Source organism: Ahaetulla prasina, chromosome 11 (genome assembly GCF_028640845.1).
Source record: "Ahaetulla prasina isolate Xishuangbanna chromosome 11, ASM2864084v1, whole genome shotgun sequence".
In the NCBI taxonomy this organism is placed as follows: Eukaryota; Metazoa; Chordata; class Lepidosauria; order Squamata; family Colubridae; genus Ahaetulla; species Ahaetulla prasina.
In genome coordinates, this window is record NC_080549.1 from 18,043,175 (window position 1) to 18,063,669 (window position 20,495).

Sequence of the window (20,495 nt, forward strand, 5' to 3'; positions counted from 1 at the left end):
TCTTCTCAGGGTGCCGTCCGCCAAACAATGTCGGCTGGCGGCCCCCAGGGGCAGGGCCTTCTCTGTTGGAACTCCTACGCTCTGGAACGAACTTCCCCCTGGCCTACGCCAAGTGCCCGACCTTCGGACCTTTCGCCGTGAGCTGAAAACACACTTATTTATTCAAGTGGGACTGGCTTAACAGTTTTAATAGTTTTATTAAATTTTAATTGGGGTTTTATTATTTTAGGGTTTTAAATTTTTAATTTTTAATGTCGGCCACTTTTGTAATATGCTCTGTTTTAAATTTTTTGTTTTAATTGTATATATATTGGGTTTTTTATCTTTTGGCTGTACACCGCCCTGAGTCCTTCGGGAGAAGGGCGGTATAAAAATCTAATAAAATAAATAAATAAAAAATAAATAAATCTCCTTTCCGGTGGTAAAATGTAAAATTTGTTGTTACCGGTTCTGTGGGTGTGGCTTGGTGGTGGTGGGGTAATGTGACTGGGTGGGCGTGGCCAAATTTTTTTTTTTTACTTTTAAAAGCATTTTTTTACAACCTCTTCGGCCGAAGAGGTTGTAGAAAAAGTGCTTTTAAAGGCTCTGACAATCCCAGCTGAGCTGCGCAATCAGAGTCTTTTTTTCTTTTTACTTTTAAAAGCATTTTTTCAGCCAAAGAAAAAATGCTTTTAAGAGTAAAAAAAACCCCTCTGATGATTGCACGGCTCAGCTGGGCATGGGCCGGGGGCGGGGCAGGGATTTTTGCTACCGGTTCTCCGAACCACCCACCACCATTGCTACCGAATTGGGCGATCCGGTCTGAACTGGGAGCATTTCACCCCTGCTCCTTTCCAAAGGTGGGATTCACTTACCTTCCCTATCGGTTTGCAAATGTGAGTGTGCGTGCCTCCTATGTGCATGCAGATGGCCTTCCGTGCATGTCTTTACGTCCGGGCGGGTGGGCAGAGCCTCCCACAGTCATCACTATCGGTTCGCCCAAACCGGCTGAATCCCACCACTGCCTCCTTTCCCAGGTCTCAAGCAATGTCTCTGCCCCCCCTGTGGTGTGTGTGGAGTGAGAGGAGTAATGGCTTCTGATCATTTCTCATTTCATGCCCTCTACAGGTAAATCTGAGTATATAAGCTTGTAAATATTTCTGGTACGATGTCTGCAACAGCAACAGGAAGTTTTGACCAAGAGTTACATAATGCGTATGTGATTGCCTCTTTGTTAATTCAAAACAGCATATTAAACAAAACTACATATGGTTGTTTTTGCATGAAGTTCCTGGAATGAATCCAATATGAATAAATACCAAATTCAATCCTATTTTTGACCTGGAAATCAGGTTATCAAGCAAATTGTAGGACTCTTGCTGTGGTAGAGGCAGGTAGGTTGATGAGATATTGCAGAAACAAACAACAACTACTCATTTTGTTGTTTTTCATAGCAATAACAACTACTTCAGTTTCATATTGTTTCCAAGATTGTTATGTGGAGATAGCCAGTGATGTACGCTGGAAGGGTCTTTTGGGAAAGTGAGCTTCATCCTCCCAGCCCCTTGTGTGAAAAAGTTATTTCTGTAGTGTAGAAAGTTAGCACCCTCTCCTAGAAGAATGAGAGATTTTGAGAAATATTAAAAAGGCAGAATACAGATGAAACTCAAAAAATTAGAATATCTTGCAAAAGTTCATTTATTTCAGTAATAAGTAACAAGATGGATATTTCTTCCAACAGTAGATTAAATACAGGAATTACCAAATGTTTGGTATATCACATTCCCTTTTTAAAACTTTTTTTAAGAAGCCTGTACTGTCCCATTACATACGTCCGCCATTTTGTACAAACTGAGTCTTCACACACACACCAGTCTCTCCCATCAGCCTGTTTCCAAGCAAACAACCAAATAAGCACACACACTCACACACAACTTTGTGAGTAAGCCCTTCATAACACATGGCCAGTTGCTTAACCCTGGATGCGAAAGTTGGCATGAAATTGCTTTACCAAACTCGCCTAAAATCTTGGTGTCCTTCTATATGATGTTACCTAGTTTGGTAATGAAAGGTCTGTAAGAAAACCATCAAGCACCAAGGACTCCATTGTCTGTGGAGATTCTGAGTCATCCAGGTTCATGGTTGTCTCAAAGATGCTTTTTTCAAAGGGCAACTGGACTTTGGTTTTCTCTTTGTACTTCCTATTTTCAGCCACAAGATGGTGACCTATACCTTTAAGAATTGTCGTCTTTTTTTTTTGCTCTGACCAAAAAACAAACTCAGATGTCAATCAAGGGAAAGAACAGAATATGATCCCTTGTACAACTTTCAACTTCAGAAAATTGTTCTTCCTTTACTCTATTTTCTTTGGAAATGGTTTTCAGAGAGAAGCAATTATATACACTACTGTGATATATTTAAAACATTTATACCCTCTATCTACTCCACCCTGGAAGGTTTCTGCCCTTGGTTCCGGAATAATTAAAAACAAGAAAGCCCATGAATTTGGAAATTAATGATATTTCTTTCTTTCTTTCTTTCTTTCTTTCTTTCTTTCTTTCTTTCTTTCTTTCTTTCTTTCTTTCTTTCTTTCTTTCTTTCTTTCTTATCTGTATGGTCTCCACCATTTCCTTATTCTTTTTATGTAGTTCATTAATTTTCTACAAAAAATAAATATAAACAAAGAATGATTAAAGTAGACAAAATAGGGGAAGGGGAAGTGCAAAAGAAGAAAGAAATACAAAAAGATAAGATAACTTTATTATCATTTTTTTTTACTGGGAGCACACTGGCCTACATTAAAAATGAAATTCTGTTGCCTGCTCTCAAGAGAAAGTGTATATCTACTCATACATAACACACATATACACATGCTATATACATACATACATAATCTATGTATATATGTATTGTGCAGGTATAAATATATACCTGCAACATACATATAAATATATATTTGCACCATACATCATCATCCTCTTTTAATGCCCCCATAATCCCTTGCAGGGTGGAATCTGGGCAATTGAATGGAGCTGAGTATTTACTGGCCAGATGCCCTTCCTGTCGCCAATGTGGAGGTTTTTTAGCAGATATATTCTCCGTGTGCCCAGAGAGAGAAATATCTGCCTCTACCTAGGATCAAACTCACAGCCTTTATCACTGGAAGCTTTCAAGAAGAGACTGGGCTGCCATCTGTCCTGAAATGATGTAGGGTCTCCTGCTTGGGTCGGGGGTTGGACTAGAAGACCTACAAGGTCCCTTCCAACTCTGTTAATCTGTTAAAACAATTACAGAAATAAAATACAATAACCCAGTGGGGAAATGCACTTACCTTCGCTACCGGTTCAGAAATGTGAGTGTGTGTGCCTCTTCTGTGCATGCACAGAGCCTTCTGCGCATGCGCAGAGAGTCAACAACGGGACGTAATGATGTCCCGGCTGGTGGGAGGAGCCTCTCGCCACCGGCGCTACAGGTTCGTACGAGCCGGATAGATCTAGCCAGATTTTACCGCTACATTAATCTTTTGATCTCAGATTCAATAATACTCATGAACATTTCTTAATTGTCACATTCCAAAATCAGTGTTATTTTGTCAGCCAGCTTCTAGAAAAAAAGTCCAAATGTGGTGTTCATGTAGAAACAAACTTAGACAAAGTCTTTTATTTAGTCAAGGTGGGAAGGATCAATTAGACAATCAGCTAATTAAAATCAGGCGCAAGCTGGGAAAAATGCAAATCTTTACTTTGTGGCTTGGAATGCCACAAGCTAAACGTGTCTCAAGTGGTTAAGAATTCCATGGAAGGGAACAGACGATCTTGGTGCCAAACCTTTAATTTCTACCAAACTGTGTCTATTGAAGTTTAGATATACTAAAAGGAGAATTCTCTTTAAGTGCTGCTGAAGAAAGTTCAGGAGAGGAAGACACTTATTTCATAGATTTTAAAAACGACTGTTGGAAGAAATATCCATCTGGTTCAGTTCCAAGCCGGGAGAAAGACACTGGAGATAAAATGGAGGCTGGAGGCTGATTAGAAAGATGGTTTAATGATGAAGCAGAACCACATGGATGGTTCTGGGCAGCTGACCACATGGAATTGAGAGTGAGGGGTTTTTATACCTTCCTCTTGGGCCTTGCCCTTGAGCTTCCTGTTCCTGTGCAAGAACATGTATTCTATTGGCTGTTGTCAGACTCCCATGGGGCCATGTTGTGGTCATGTTTGTCTGAGCTAAGTTTGGTTGAAGTTCGGACTGCTGATGCAATGAAGGGGCATTGGGCAATTCCTATTGTGGTTGAGGGCTAATCTTACCTTTGTTCAGACCTTGCTGCAGGGAATTTTTGCCTATGAATAAAGCTACCTAGATACTTGGCTTTTTTCAACAAGTTCTTTATCTCTTAAGTGCTGACATCTGCTGAGAGCTATTAAGAAAGGTGGGGGATGCTTTCTTTCTCTAAAAAAACATGTTTCTCCATTTCTCTCTTTGGGAAATGTAACATTCTGCCTTTTTAAACATTTCTCAAAATATTTAATTCTTTTAGGAGAGTGGGTAGGTGCTAACTTTCCACACTGTGGATGATGTAGAAGGAGATGCAAAGGCAGAAATATGCCCATTTCTAGTTTCTTAATGAGCATCAGATCAAATTCTCCATCCTCTTTCTCTCTCTCTCTCTCTCCAACAGGAAAATCCCAGGAAATAAATCTTCAAAGGAAACTCCAAAAAGACCTATTATTTGTTCTGGGCCCAAGATTCTACAGATAAAATGACCCGATCTTGAACTTAGACCCCAAGCAAGTCCAGCATTTCTGACATTTGGTTTCTCTCTCTATCCAATGATTCAACAGCTTCATAGAAGCTTGTATTTCCCTCCGTTGGACTAATCTTTGCGTTTCCAGCAGACTGAAAAACAAACAGGAGCAAAGCAAAGGAAGGAAGGAGGTGGCAATTAAGACACGTCTACCCTGAAGTGACTCCACCAGGGCAGGAAAAGTCTGTCTCTTGTCCCCCTCTTCACCCATTTTGTTTGAGTGATGTTTCTTTCCCAAACAGGATTTTCTGGCTTCCTTAGCTACGAAGATTTCTGCATCTAGCTCCAAATCAAGGCAAATTAGAAAAACACAAATCGTTAGGATCACCGTTGTTTGCCCGGACAAAAGTTGCAAAGATTTTCCAGGGAGTCCTCAACTTAATTGACTATAATTGAGCCCAAAATTTATGTTGCTACGTGACAAAATTTGTTATGTGAGTTTTGCCCTATTTGCCACTTTTCCACATTTGTGGAATTTATTAAGTGAATGCCACATTTATTAGAATAGAATAGAATAGAATAGAATTTTATTGGCCAAGTGTGATTGGACACACAAGGAATTTGTCTTGGTGCATATGCTCTCAGTGTACATAAAAGAAAAGATACGTTCATCAAGGTACAACATTTACAACACAATTGATGGTCAATATATCAATATAAATCATAAGGATTGCCAGCAACAAGTTATAGTCATACAGTCATAAGTGGAAAGAGATTGGTGGTGGGAACTATGAAACGATTAATAGTAGTGCAGATTCAGTAAATAGTCTGACAGTGTTGAGGGAATTATTTGTTTAGCAGAGTGATGGCCTTCGGGGAAAAACTGTTCTTGTGTCTAGTTGTTCTGGTGTGCAGTGAATCACTTGTTGTTGTTATTAGTTGTGAAGTCATGTCCGACCCATCGGTAATCTATGTCAGGGGTCGGCAACCTTAAACACTCAAAGAGCCACAAAGGTCCGAACCTGAAGCCCCTGTTCAATTCTGGAGCCAACCGGACATCCGCTTCCCCCACCATAGAGTCTCCTCCTAGCATGGCATCCTTTTTCCTCTACCTATCCTAACCAAAAGCCCTATCAACTGTGGAGCCAACCGGTGATAGGGAGCCACAGCAGATGGATGAAAGATCTACATGTGGCTCCAGAGCCGTGGGTTGCTGACTCCTGATCTATGGTGATCTGGGTGCTGCCCAAACAGGGAACCAATAGACCCAAGAACCTCTCCACCATCAATCAGTATCCAGGTCACCATAGATTAACCCCAAGGTTAACATCAAAGCAACAATCAAGTCAACCTCACCCCAATCAAGGAACTGCCCAGCAGCAAACAGCCCAACCAAAGAACCTTTTAAGGCACCCCACTGACACTGACAGGCAAGTCACCAGAATATAAACTGACAGAAAATCGCACTCCTTATTAGCACTGATGATGTTACCTACTTTGGTAATGAAATGTCTGCAAGATGACGAGCAAGCTCAGAGAGCACCAAGGACCTCTGAGAAAGTCCAGTTTATTATAAAAGTGTAGTTTCAATGTGACCTTGTTACACTTTTAAGAGAGATCAAATTTAATCCAGGGATATGGCAGTTTTTTGATTCGGATATTACAAGCAGTTAGGTCCTTTCATCTGGGATGTTAGATTTTATTTATTACTATATATAAGTTTAAGCATGAATTGAATACATAAATGAATACAATTAAAGGGAACATTAGGACAGGGATGGTAGGCACGCTGGTGCTCTTATGCACGCCCAGTGGTGGGACTCAAATAATTTAACAACCGGTTCTCTGCCCTAATAATTTCTTCCAACAACCAGTTTGCCAAACTGCTCAGTATGTTAACAACCGGTTCTCCCGAAGTGGTGCGAACTGGCTGAATCCCACCACTGTGCACGCCCCTTACAGACCTCTTAGGAATGGGGTGAGGTCAACAGTAGACAGTCTTAGGTTAAAGTTTTGGGGGTTTTGGGATGAGACCACAGAGTCAGGTAGTGCATTCCAGGCATTAACAACTCTGTTACTGAAGTCATATTTTCTGCAATCGAGTTTGGAGCAGTTCACTTTAAGTTGGAATCTATTGTGAGCTCATGTATTGTTGTGGTTGAAGCTGAATTAGTCATTGACAGGAAGGACATTGTAGCAGATGATTTTATGAGCTATGCTCAGGTCATACCGAAAGCAGCGTCGTTCTAAATTTTCTAAGCCCAAAATTTCAAGCTTGGTGGCATAAGGTATTTTGTTGTGAGCAGAGGAGTGGAGGACTCTTCTTGTGAAATATTTCTGGACGTGCTCAATTGTATTAATGTCCGATACGCAGTGTGGGTTCCAGACAGACGAGCTGTATTTGAGAATTGGTCTAGCAAATGTTTTGTATGCTCTGTTTAGTAGTGTAATATTACCAGAAAAGATGCTACGCAAGATTAGGTTTACAACCCTTAATGCCTTTTTGGCCAGTCGCTCAGTTAATCTTGCAGTCTTCAAGGAATGGCTGGAAATGAGCCTCTTAATCTTAGAAGCATCTTAACGAACAATTGAGATTTCTTCTCTTTCATCGCAAAAGTTCTCTCTTAGTGTGTGTGTGTATAACTTTGTGTGTCAACAGATGGCAGCACCAGACAATTTTGTCACAACCTAAGTAGGATTGGAACTGGTTAGTAAATGAATAAGGAAGTTCAAGAAGTTGGAGAATTGAAAAACCATCATAATAGAAGACAATGGGAAAGCGCTTTGAAATTTTTGCCAGGAAAATAACATGTTTCTGTCAGTAGTGGGTTCCACTTACCTTCGCTACCGGTTTGGAACTGTGAGCGCATGTGTGCGTGCACTTACTTTGCTCACCTGTGGTGCTTCTGTGCATGCGCAGAATCTTCTGCGCATGCACAGAGCATTTGTGATGACGTCCGGGTGGGTGGGCGGAGCTTCCTGCCGCTGCTACTACCGGTTCACCCAAACCAGGGTGAACCTGTAGAAACCCTGGTCTCTGTGCAGTCACCCAGAGAGGATAATGTTGGAAAAACTCAATGGCATGACCATTTTTCTACTCTTAACTGATGCCAGAATTGCAAATATCAAGAAAGTTAGGGTCTCCATTGATAATCTGGAGTTGAAATACAGCTTTCCCTAATATTATTCCTTCTAACTGTGTTGGGATCACAATTTCTGGAGGACATCAAGCTGGAGAAGATTGGTTTAGAGCAGGGATGTCAAACTCAAGGCCCTGGGTCCATATTCAGCCCGCGTGGTGCTTATATCTGGCCCGCAGGGCTGGCCTGAAAACAGCAAAGGGTCGGCCTGCAGTGCCTCTGCCAGCGAAAACACACACACACACACACACACACACACACACACACACACACACACACACACATGAGCTCCATTTTTGCTGGGAGAGGGCTATCGAAACAAACTAAAAACAAAACAAAAGAAGAAATGTTTCCCTTTTTTGCATTTGAGCATGCAAGAAGGAACAGGAAAGGAGAAAGGGAAAGAGGAAAGAGGAAGAAAAAGAAGGGAAGATGGGAAGGGAGCAAAGAAGGAAAAAGAAGGAAAGAAGGAAAGGAAGAAGAAAGGAGTAGGACGAAGGAAGGAAAAAGAAGAAAAGGGAAGGAAGGAAGGAAGGAAGGAAGGAAGGAAGGAAGGAAGGAAGGAAGGAAGGAAGGAAGGAAGGAAGGAAGGTTATAATGAGAGTGAGTGAGGGTCTCAGGGAAGTCCTGTCTTAGCACTTGGCCACCACAGGTGCCCCTGACGTGAGTCCCATGTCAATCCCACCATGGCTACGCCCCTGACCATGCCTCCCCAGCCCTCCAAGGTCAAACACAACTCTGATGCAGCCCTCAATGAAATTGACTTTGACACCCCTGATTTAGAGGATCCAGAGTTTGCAGGATAAGATGTTGTAACAAGCAATAGCTAGCACGGATCCACAAGTATAGGCAACACTAATCAGATGGGAAGAGAATGGGCAATCCTGAATAACTTGGGCCAACCTGGAGTTAAATGTTGTTCTTGTTTTTTTAAAAAAACTAGACACAGTGGCTCAGTGGCTATGACGCTGAGCTTGTCAATCGAAAGGTCGGCACTTCAGCCGTTCGAATCCCTAGTCCCGCCTAATGGGGTGAGCTCCCGTTACTTGTCCCAGCTTCTGCCAACCTAGAAGTTTCGAAAGCACATAAAAATGCAAGTAGAAAAAATAGGGACCACCTTTAGTGGGAAGGTAACAGCGTTCTGTGCGCCTTTGGCGTTGAGTCATGCCGGCCACATGACCCCGGAGATGTCTTCGGACAGCGCTGGCTCTTCAGCTTTGAAACGGAGATGAGCATCGCCCCCTACAGTCAGGAACGAGTAGCACATACATGTGAGGGGAACCTTTACCTTTTACCTTTAGGCTTATTTATTTGGGGTTATGCTCCCAAGCAAAACAAATATATATTTTGGCTCGCATAAGAACAAAGCCAAAAACTCCAGCCTGAAGATGATGACTGAGACCTCATCGAAACGTTGCCTAAATACTTTCAACCTTACACGGGAAAAAACCCGAACATCCCATACCTTGAAGACAAATGAAAACTTCTAGTACTGTTCTTTTCAAAAACCCTAAAACTTGGGACACATTTTTTTTTAAAAAAAAAACTTCAGCGGAAATGCTGCTGAAAACCACACTGGGGAGTGAAAGAACCTGCTGCCAATCTGAACTACTGGGTGAAGATCAAAGCTACCATCTGACGGTTACAGTCTCATGATTCTAGAGATTAATCAGAAATCGCTACAATGCTGAGAACAACTTCAAATAAAAGTCAGGGAGGATCCTGGGATCTTCTGGTGTGAGATTGACGATCGTTTTGCAAAAGAAAGAAATTTTTGCAGGGAAAGGTAGAAGGAAGCTAAGAACTGCTGGATAAAACCCAATACTGGATTTTCGGAAAATGTTAAGTCACACAAACCCAGGAAGGTTTTTCTTCAACTCCGTTTATGAATGCGTGAAGCCGTTGCTTTTGGAAACAATAAACAGGAACGATTTCAGCCTTTTTTCTAAAAAGGTGTTGATGACCCCACCACTTTTCGTTTTGCAAGGATGTTTCTGGACTTGAAATATTCACTTGTTTAACATCCAAGTAAACAATGCTACGGCAATAGCAATAGCACTTAAGACTTGTATACTGCTTCATACAGGGCTGGGCTGCTGGGGGATCGCAGGGGTTCAGGAGAACCTCTAACAAAGACTCTGTGCAGTTCAGAGAACCCCGAAATCCAGGGGAGAAATGTAAAATTTGTTACCACCGGTTCTGTGGGCATGGCTTGGTGGGAGGTAATGTAACTGGGTGGGCGTGGCCAATTTTTTTTTTTACTTTTAAAAGCATTTTTTTCTACAACCTCTTCGGCTGCAGAGGTTGTAAAAAAATGCTTTTAAAAGCCACTGATGATCAGGCAAATCAGCTGGGATCGCCAGAGGAAAAAAAGCTTTTAAAGGGTTCTGACGGTCCCAGCTGAGTTGTCTGATTGCCAGAACCTTTTAAAAGCATTTTTTTACAACCTCTTTGGCCAAAGAGCTTGTAAAAAAAATGCTTTTAAAAGGTTCTGGCAATAAAGCAACTCAGCTGGGATTGCAAGAGGAGCCTTTTAAAAGCTTTTTTTTACAACCTTTTCAGCCGAAGAGGTTGTAGAAAAAATATTTTTAAAGGGTTCTGACGATCGCAGCTGAGCTGCGTGATCATCAGAGGCTTTCGTTTTACTTTTAAAAGCATTTTTTCGGCTGAAGAAAAAATGCTTTTAAAAGTATAAAAAAAAACCTCTGATGATCGCGTGGCTCAGCTGGGCATGGGGAGAGGGCAGGGATTTTTGCTACTCGTTCTCCGAACCACCCGCCACCATAGCTACCAGATTGGGCGATCCGATCCAATCCGGGAGCCTTTCACCTCTGCCAAAATCCCACTCCTGGCTGGCCCTGCTCACTCCACTCTGCCCCTCCCAGAAGTTCCCAAGCTGCCTGTTTTGGATGTAGGTAAGTGCAGGGTACGCACAGAGATTGGGGAGGGCGAAAAATGGGCCTACCGGAAGTTTCTGGCCTCCAGAGGCCCTCTGGAGCCTGGGGAGGTCATTTTCACCCTCCCGGAGGCTCAAAAAAAGCCTCTGGGGCCCGGGGAGGGAACCCTCCCCCCCACCATGTTGCAGGAGGCTGACTAGGCCACACCCAGCATGGCCACACCCACCCAGCAACCGGGCAGAGAACCCGTTGCTAAAATTTTTGAAGGCTTCATAGTGCTTTACAGCTCTCTCTGAGCAGTTTACAGAGTCAGCATATTGCCCTCTGGGTCCTCATTTTACCGACCTCGCAAGGATGTAAGGCTGAGTCAACCTTGAGCAAGTCAGGATCAAAGTTCTGGCAGCGGAGTTAGCCTTCAATTCTGCACTCTAACCACTGAGCCCACCACAGCTGTTTGCTCTGCCGCCCTTAGAAAATTGTCCTATCATGTTTCAGATCTTGTTTGTTTGTTTGTTTGTTTGTTTGTTTGTTTGTTTACATTTATATCCCGCCCTTCTCCAAAGACTCAGGGCGGCTTACAGTGTGTAAGGCAACAGTCTCATTCTATTTGTATATTTACAAAGTCAACTTATTGCCCCCCCAACAATCTGGGCCCTCATTTTATCTACCTTATAAAGGATGGAAGGCTGAGTCAACCTTGGACCTGGTGGGACTAGAACCTGCAGTAATTGCAGGCAGCTGTGTTTTAATAACAGCCTTCTTACAGCCTGAGCCACACTGCGGCCCAAGATCTCCAAGATCTTGTCTCCAAGGATTCCAGAGAAAAAATACCAACGTCAAAAATCCTCTTTTTCTGCAGTCTCTCCAAAGACAACTGTAGGAGTTCCAAAAAGTTAAGACGGTAGCCAAGACCATACATTTGAAATCCTGCCCGTTTTTTTTACATGCACATGGCCTAGTACTGATGATGTTACCTAGTTGGGTAATGAAACGTCTTCAAGAAAAAAAACCAAGCACAGCAAGGACCTCCCAGTTCAACCCTAAGCTACAAAAATCTTCTTCTATTGGGACACAACTTCTGTCATGTAACTGGAGCTGCCATCTAGACCAGGGGCTTCCAACCTTGGCAACTTTAAGACTTGTGGACTTCAACTCCCAGAATTCAGCTTTGCTGGCTGAGGAATTCTGGGAGTTGAAGTCCACAAGTCTTAAAGTTGCCAAGGTTGGAGGCTCCTGATCTAGACTTTATTTTTACGGACAAACAGACAAGACAGTCTATCTCCCTTAGCTTCTGAAGCTAGCACTTTTTCTAACCCTTTTTTCATGCCCTGTGGAATGAGTTACCTCTGGGGCTACGCCAACTCCCCGACCTCCGGACCTTTAAGCGCGAGCTTAAGACTCTTTTATTCCAACGGGGCAGGGTTGGCCTAATTTTAATAGGGGTGGTTTTATTAGGGTCTATTTTATATTTTATTAGTTTTAAATTATGGAGCCAATTTTTAGAATCAGATTTTTAAATCATGTTCTTAACTTGTTTCTTTTTGTACAATTTTGTACAATTTTTATTTTGGCTGTAAACCGCCCTGAGTCTTCAGAGAAGGGCGGTATAAAAGTATGATTAATAAATAAATAAATAAATAAATAAACCTGGAGAAAATGAGTTTGCTAGGAAATGTGTCTCCATCACAACCAACTTCACCCAAGAAGCTTGAAGTCAGCTTTTTATGTGACAGTGCTCTTTCTTCTTCCCCTCTACCTCCCCCCCAAAAAAAAAACCCTGTAAGGAGATTATGAGACTGGATTCCAAAATGAGTTTATCGCTGAACAGAATTCTCAGCTGCTCTGCTTAAATCCATCCCCCCCCCCCACTTCTGAGCGAAGTTCTATTCGGACAATGAGTGCAGCATCTGAAAGGAACAACAGAGCCCGTTTGCCATGAATGCTAATTGGTTGCATGCCTGCCCCTAAAACACACATTTATGGAGGCCTTCGTCTTTATTTCCATTAATGAGAAAAAGGAGCCACCCTGTGTCTTGCTATTTGCAATCCTCAGCAACCCGGTCGGATCTCTGGATAAATTTACTGAAGGCCTTCAAATGACAAAATAATGAATCTTTTCAGTTACACTTTTGGCAAATGAAAAGAACCTGGGATTATACGTGAGAAAACTGACCACAACTCTTGGCTTGTAAAACTGAAAAAAGAAGAAAAAAAAAAAAAGGAACCTTGTAAGCTTTGGCAAGACGTCGAATTTTAAAATAGAAAGCAAAATAAAGAATAAAAGAGTCGGCATTATGCTAGGATTAGAGTCCCTTTATGTATGGGTTAACCTGGACTTGGTCCAGTCCCAGCTGATTTTTCCTTTTGCTAGCTTTCAACTTTCCGTTAGGGAAGCTAAGACAGTGGCGTGTTCCAAGTCTTTAAAGAAGCAGCTTCCCATTCACCCACCCCCCCAATTAAAAACTAAATAAACTTGTCAGAAGTTCTGCTCAGAACAATGTTAAAAGCTCTCCAGAGATTGTGCGAGAGGGGCTAGCTCCCTCCTCCTTCCCTGCTTTCAACTTTGGCCCACTAAACGCTATTCCTCTTTTTAACATCCAAAGAGAGGCTTCTACTGTTTTCGTTTCAACTCAGAATGAGGTTCTGGCACCAGACGTGGTGACCACGAAAGCTCAGATCTTCTAAATCCCATCTGTGTGAAAGAGAAGGCCGGTGGGAAAGCCATTTTCCCAGCGATAGGGAAGTAACGATGAGATGTTACTGGGGAGTGGGAGAGGGGTATTCTTATTTACTCCTCATTTCTTTTGAGTCCTGACGTCCTCCCACTCCGCGTAGAAACTGGAGGGTGTATTAAATAATCCCGCTTTGGGCTCCTGTGGGCAAATTAGGATAAACATCTAAGAAACAGGTTGGATGCTACTTTGAAGAATTTGAGAATTCAAAGAGGTTATTCAATGCTTGATCCTTCTCAAGAACCATTTTGGGTCCACCTGCAATCCCCCTAAGCCAGGGGTGTCCAAACTTGGCAATTTTAAGACTTGTGGACTTCAACTGCCAGAATTCCTCAGCCAGCAAAACTGGGAGTTGAAGTCCACAAGTCTTAAAGTTGCCAAGTTTGGACACCCCTGCCCTAAGCTCACTAGATGATGTTTTGCCAGGCTTCTTTCTGTAGGGGAAGAGCAGACAGACCTGAGAGGGGTGGTGGTTGAGTTAAGCATGTCATCATTTAGTTGTTTGTTGTTGTTGTTAGTTGCAAAGTCGTTTCCGACCCATCACAACCCCATGGACAATGCTCCTCCAGGCCTTCCTGTCCTCTACCATTCCCCGGCGTCCATTTAAACTCATGCTACTGCTTCAGTGACTCCAGCCAGCCACCTCGTTCTCTGTCGTCTCCTTCTTCTTTTGCCCTCCATCTTTCCTGGCATCAGGCTCTTCTCCAGGGAGTCCTTCCTTCTCATTAGGTGGCCAAAGTATTTGAGTTTTAGCGTTATTACTTTCCCAGAAATGGCCCAAGCACAACCCCTCCTGAATTCTGCCTGGCACCAATTTAGGACTGAACTTAACTAGGTTCTTGTACCAATAAAAGAGAATGTTTGTAGCTCAGGATTGAAATGAGGAGGTCCTTGGTCTTCTCCGAGTTTGTTTGCACTCTTCATATTGGAGAAAGCATCCTCCCCTCAATATAACTGTAGAGTCCAATGTCAAACTATAGATCACATTGTAACCAATCCGGTATCCGATTCTTTGAATATAAACAACACTGTGCTTTAATGGTTAGATGGCCTAGACCAGGGGTCTGCAAACGTGGCTCTTTTAAGACTTGTGGACTTCAACTCTGGGAGTTGAAGTCCACAAATCTTAAAAGAGCCACGTTTGCAGTGGTATTTGAACATAGATCTTTTTAACATTCATATTTTACTGGTTTCTACTAGTCTAGATGAAATGTTAATATATATGCCATACACTAAATAAATAATCCTCCTAAATTCTTGCATATAGGGTTGAATAAATCTTATGTGTTTGCAGACTTAATGGATGGCTCAGATTCTCACCTGACATTTTCATGGTCCTCACCAATCTTGGGCTAAAATAATAATGACCTAAATAACAGTAAGCTTATCTAACTAATACTATATAAATACTAATGGATTGTCCCCATGAATGAAAGTCTTAGTGTAGATTTTTCATCGTGATGAACGATGGTGTATTTTGCTTCCATAACTGCAGTCTTGAACCAATCCTTCCTCTTCGTTTTGTTTTTCTTAACAAATCCCTTGAATGTCTTTCCCCCATCTTTTAAGTTCCTCTACGAACATTGCAAAACAAAAAAACAAAAACCATACACTCCAATCCCTTACATGGAACTGTCAATCTTGATGTTCCTGAGTTATTTGCAAAGGCGAACGGAAATTTATCATGCCAGCATTTGCAATGGAAATATCTACCCATTGTTGTTGGCTGCAATTGTCCTCTTTGCATTCAGAACCAGGAATAGAGGTAAGTGGAAGAAGGATGACTACATATTAAGCAAAAATGAAAGCATATCCTGCTTCTTGGATCTTTCTAAATGCATGCTAGCTTGACAAGTGCCTCCGATATGACAAAACATTCCCCTCCTCATTTGGATATTTCTACATTCATATTCTACCCACAAAGGAAGTTTTATGTTGGGTTACTTTCATTGTTCATTTCAGGAGGGAAACTGGAAGGGAAGTTTACTTACATGAGCAGGAACCACTCTCTCCATATTGGAGGAAGAGAACTGGGAGAACAAACTTACTTCTATCCCATCAGATTTGGGGAGAAAGGCCATTGCTCCATAATTACAGTGGCTTAGTGCAGGGGTCTCCAACCTTGGCAACTTTAAGCCTGGAGGACTTCAACTGTTGAAGTCCGCCAGGCTTAAAGTTGCCAAGGTTGGAGACCCCTGGCTTAGTGGTTAAGACACTGGGCTTGTTGACCGAAGGATTGGTCGTTTGAGATCCAAGCACCATGTGATTGGGTGAATTCCCATTCTTGCCCCAGTTCCTGCCAACCTAGCAGTTTGAAAGCATGCAAATATAGACAAATAGGTACCACTTTGCTGGGAAAGCAACAGGGTTCCGTTGGTCTCAGTGTATAGCAGGGATGGCAAACCTTTTTGCCATTACGTGCCAAAAGCAGTGGGAGCATGGGGGGGGTTGGGTGCATGCATGCCATACCCATAATGCAATGCGCTCCCCGCTCCCTACGCATGCATGCATGACCCCCCCCGTGCTGCCCTGCCCCCTGTGCATGCATCCGCACCCCCGCCATGCATGCATGCACAACCCGCCTCACTCCATTTTGGGCCTAACAGGCCTCACTGAAGCCTCTGGAGGCCGGAAACAGCCCATTTCTGGACTTCCGGTAGGCCCAGTTTTTGCCCTCCCAGAGCCTCTGCACGAGCCCTGTACTTACCTGGCATCTAAAACGGGCCGCGTGGAGATTCCTGGAAGAGGAGGGGCGGCTTGGGCATGCACACGCATCTCCCACATTCACAGCAGAGACTTAAAAATCAGCTGGCCAGAGGCACACACGCATGCATGGTGGAGCTGACCTACGGTGACAATTCGCATACCCACAGAAATGGTTCCACGTGCCACCTGTGGCACACGTGCCATAGGTTCACCATCATGGGTGTATAGTCATGCCAGCCACATGACCATAGAAGCATCTTCAGATAACGCTGGCTCCCTCAGCTAGGAAACGGAGATGAAAATAAAGCTGCTCATGACTAAAGGTCACTACCTTTAAAGCGCTCCATGGCTTAGGGCCTGGGTACTTATGGGACTGCCTACTGCTACCTCATGCCTCCCACCGACCTGTATGCTCACACAGAGAGGGACTTCTCAGGGTGCCGTCCGCCAAGCAATGTCGGCTGGCAGCCCCCAGGGGAAGATCCTTCTTTGTGGGGGCCCCTACCCTCTGGAATGAACTTCCCCCTGGTCTACGCCAAATACCTGACCTTCGGACCTTTCGCCGCGAATTGAAAACGTATTTATTCATTCGCGTGGGGCTGGCTTAAATTTTGCTGTATTTTTAAATTTATATTCCATATTCCTAAATTTTATATGAATTGTAATGGGTTTTTTGAATTTTAAATGTTTTAAAGTTTTCGGCCAATTGTGTAATAAGTTTTTTAATTTCGTTTTAATTGTATATTGTATTGTTTGCTTTTACTTTGGCTGTACACCGCCCTGAGTCCTTCGGGAGAAGGGCGGTATAGAAATCTAATAAATAATAATAATAATAATAATAATAGAAACGGGAAACCGTTACCTTTTTTTAACAGTAATCAGCAGGGGAGGGAATGAATAAGGACAAGATGAAATATTTTATTATTCTGATGCTTCAAAAGCCAAATGTGCATATGTTACTGGAGTTAAAACATGAGGCTATGTTTTCAGAAGGAAGAGCATCTGCTTGACTGTTCATACATACACGTTCTACATAATTCCCACCTACTGGGTTAATACCAAGTTCTCTGCAGTTCAATGCCTATCCTACCGTTAGTGCAGAAAGCTTCAGGATTAAAAATTGGATTCACAGGTCAGGTCTCCCCCATTCGTAATCATCTGGTCACTCATCTCCTCCTGTATTGGCGGCAGGGGAACTTTCGTTAGAGGAGTTTCGGTTTTGAAAAGGGAATCTGTTTTGAGATGAGGAATGACGTAGAACGATTTCTGGAAGGATTCCGAAGTGAAGTAGTAGACGAAAGGATCAAAGCAACAGTTGAGAGTGGCAATACACAGGGTGATCGGGTAGAAGGTTTTGGCGAAGGTCTCCAGAGAACAGTTGGCTACAGCTTGAGAACGTACAAGGGCATAAAGGAAAAGGATGGAATTGTAGGGGACAAAGCACACCACGAAGATGGTGACGTGCACAATTATCATCTTGAGCACCTTTTCTTTGTTCGTGCCAATCTGGGAGAGGGTGGCTGGCTTCCTGAGGGTCCTCAGAAGCAGCGATGAACACGTAAGGTTGAGCAGAAGGGGAATGATGAAGCCAACCACTTCAATAAATATTGTAATCTTGGACAAGTAGGTCTTCCATACGTCTTTGGGAAACCCTTCGAAACATGTTGTTATGCCATTGGTGGTATTAGTTGTGGAAAACAAGGATGCCAGGATCCCTCCACTGAGTACCAAAACCCATACTCCTGCACACACAATTGCTGAATTACGTCTTGTCCTGACCAAACGAGACCGGAAGGGGTAGACAATAGCGAGGAAGCGGTCTACACTGATGCAGGTGAGGAATAGCATACTTCCATAGATGTTGGTCAAGAAGGCTGTTCCTGAGATCTTGCACAGAGGGTCTCCAAAGGGCCAGTTCCTGTTGAAATTGTAGAAGATCTTGAATGGGAGGGTGAAGACGAAGAGCAAGTCTGAGACTGCCAGGTTGGTCATGAAAATGGTTGTCTCGCTCCGCATTTTGATGCGGAACCAGAAGACAAACAAAGAGGCACAGTTGGTGATTAAGCCAAGGATGAAGACCACACTGTAGACAGCTCCGTAGAGGTTGTACTTGAAGGAATCATCGATCACGCAGGTATGGTTGTTGCTGTGATTTCCCATTCCAGCGCTGCGCTTGGTGAAGCAAAATTAAGTCGCATCCATGTACTGAAGTTCAGGAATCCCTCACTGCTTCAAGAAGCACCTTCTGTTGGTTGAAAGCTTGCGGCCACAGAGTCATGATGTGAACCTTTCTCCTGGAGAACACAAAAAGGTTGGGAAAGAGATGAACACTGATAGAAGAGAACATCTGTAGCTTAAGGTTAAACAGTGGGGTCCCTTGGTGCTTTCCGAACATGGTTGCTTTCTTGCAGATGTTTCATTATCAACCTAGATAACATCACCTAGCATGGAGGACATTACTTGGCTTGGCAATGAAACATCTGCAAGAAGTCAACAAAGTTCAGAGACCACCAAGGATCTCACAGAAAACACATTCTATGATGTCCGGTTATAATGTTCAGATCACCGGTAAGTGAAAATTATTTTTTCTCCTATCTCTTTCTGCATCTAAGGAACAGAGTTGATGCTGAGTTGATGTACTAGAGGAATTGAAACCCTCGTTCACATTTTATGTCTGCTACAAGAGTAACTCTCAGTTAGTACTTCTTTATTATTATTATTTATTTGATTTTTGATTTTGAGACGTAACTTGGATTACTTTTTGTTAAGTTTTTATGGCTTTTTTTTTTAAACTTGTAAACTGCTCAGAGTCACTTAGACTGTGTATAAATTTGATAAACAAATAAATATAAAGCTAAGCTCATGTAACAAACTAAGTTAGGTTAAAATGTAGTTGATTAAAGTATGTTGGTTCAATCGATATGGAAACCCAGCTGTGGGCTTAACAAGCTATATGTATCAAACCAACATATTAACCCATTGTACTTGCTTGCTAGTTATGTAAACAGGGCAACGGTCTTTTATTAACAGGTATCTAGTTTGTAGTGTGAACTCAGCCAGACTATCAAGGCAGGTCAATCCCTCAATTGCAGCCAGACTTCAACCTGTTCATGCTTGCTATGCAAAATGTACATGGATTATTTTGAAAGTATTTGAATGGAATCATTCCAAACTTTTGCCCAGTGCTGTTCTGGCTGTTTCTGGTTGCAAAGTTATTTGCTATAGAGCAGGAATGTCAAACTCGATTTCATTAAGGGCCGCATCAGGGTTGTGTTTGGCCTCTGGGGACATGATGGGCGTGACCAGGTCGATGTCATTTGTATCGAGGGCACCTATGGCGGCCAAATGCTAAGACAGGACTTCCCTCAGACCCTCCCTCCCACTCATAATCTCCTTCCTTCCTTCCTTCCTTCCTTCCTTCTCTTCTCTTTCCTTCCCTCTTCATTTTCCTTTCTTCTTCTGTCCCCTCTTTCCCTATTTTTCCTTCCTTGCTCTCTTCCCATCTTCCCTTCTTTTTCTTTTGTCTTCCCTCTTTCCCTTTCTCCTTTCCTGCCCCTTCTTGGATGCTCAAATGCAAAAGGGGAAATATTTCTCCTTTTGTTTTGTTTTTAGTTTATTTTACTAGTCCTCTGCCAGTGAAAACGGGGCCTGGGGGGCGGTGAATGCACAGCAGAGGTACCGGTCCTTTGCTGTTTCCAGGGCGGCCCTGTGGGCCAGATTCAGCCCGCAGGCTTTAAGTTTGACACCCCTGCTCGAGAGCCTAACTGAGATTGAACAATCTCCATTAGGATATCTGAAGAACTGAAGAAGCTTCTTTGGATGAGAAACGAAGAAGAAGAAAAAAGTCCAGTTGGCTTTTGAAAAACCAATCTTTGAGACTCCGTTAGGATAAGAAAACGTCTCATCTTTTTATCCTATTGCTAGATAATCATCTGGATCGTAACTGAAGGAAGCAGCCTTTTCTTCTGGGGAAACAGACCCTCTTTCCACCAAGAATGCAGAATTTATTCTTGTAGTGGGCAGATAACCCCCATGTAATTCCCCTCCCCGTGTCAATGACAAAAATGCATAAAGCATCTGAAGACAATGCTAGCAAGAGCTGGGTGACTGGCAGATGGGAAACAAACATCTGGCGCACAACAGCAGAACAGACATTCCAGCTGCTTGTTTCCTGTTGTAAGACAGGCTCTAACATCTGACCCAGTATGTAAAACAGTAGAAGGGGGGGGGGAAGAACCACGTCCGTTGCCATCTGTAGGGATATGAGGAGCAAACGTTAAGAGTCAGACAATGCAGG

The 20,495-nt window shown here is 42.9% G+C and overlaps 2 protein-coding genes across 10 annotated transcripts in view; one reads left to right on the forward strand and one right to left on the reverse strand.

The window, feature by feature from the left end:
* Positions 1–20,495, forward strand: part of CYSLTR1 (cysteinyl leukotriene receptor 1) — a 249,610-nt gene that overhangs the window by 26,251 nt on the left and 202,864 nt on the right. The window lies entirely within an intron of this gene.
* The window catches only part of LPAR4 (lysophosphatidic acid receptor 4), a 251,517-nt gene continuing 248,104 nt past the window's right edge, over positions 17,083–20,495 (reverse strand). For all 7 annotated transcript variants that reach the window (XM_058196957.1, XM_058196950.1, XM_058196956.1 and 4 more), the window contains one exon: positions 17,083–18,492. In XM_058196957.1, coding sequence (XP_058052940.1) covers positions 17,312–18,358 — 1,047 coding nt within the window. In that variant the 5' untranslated portion in view covers positions 18,359–18,492 and the 3' untranslated portion in view covers positions 17,083–17,311. The remainder of the gene's footprint in view (positions 18,493–20,495) is intronic.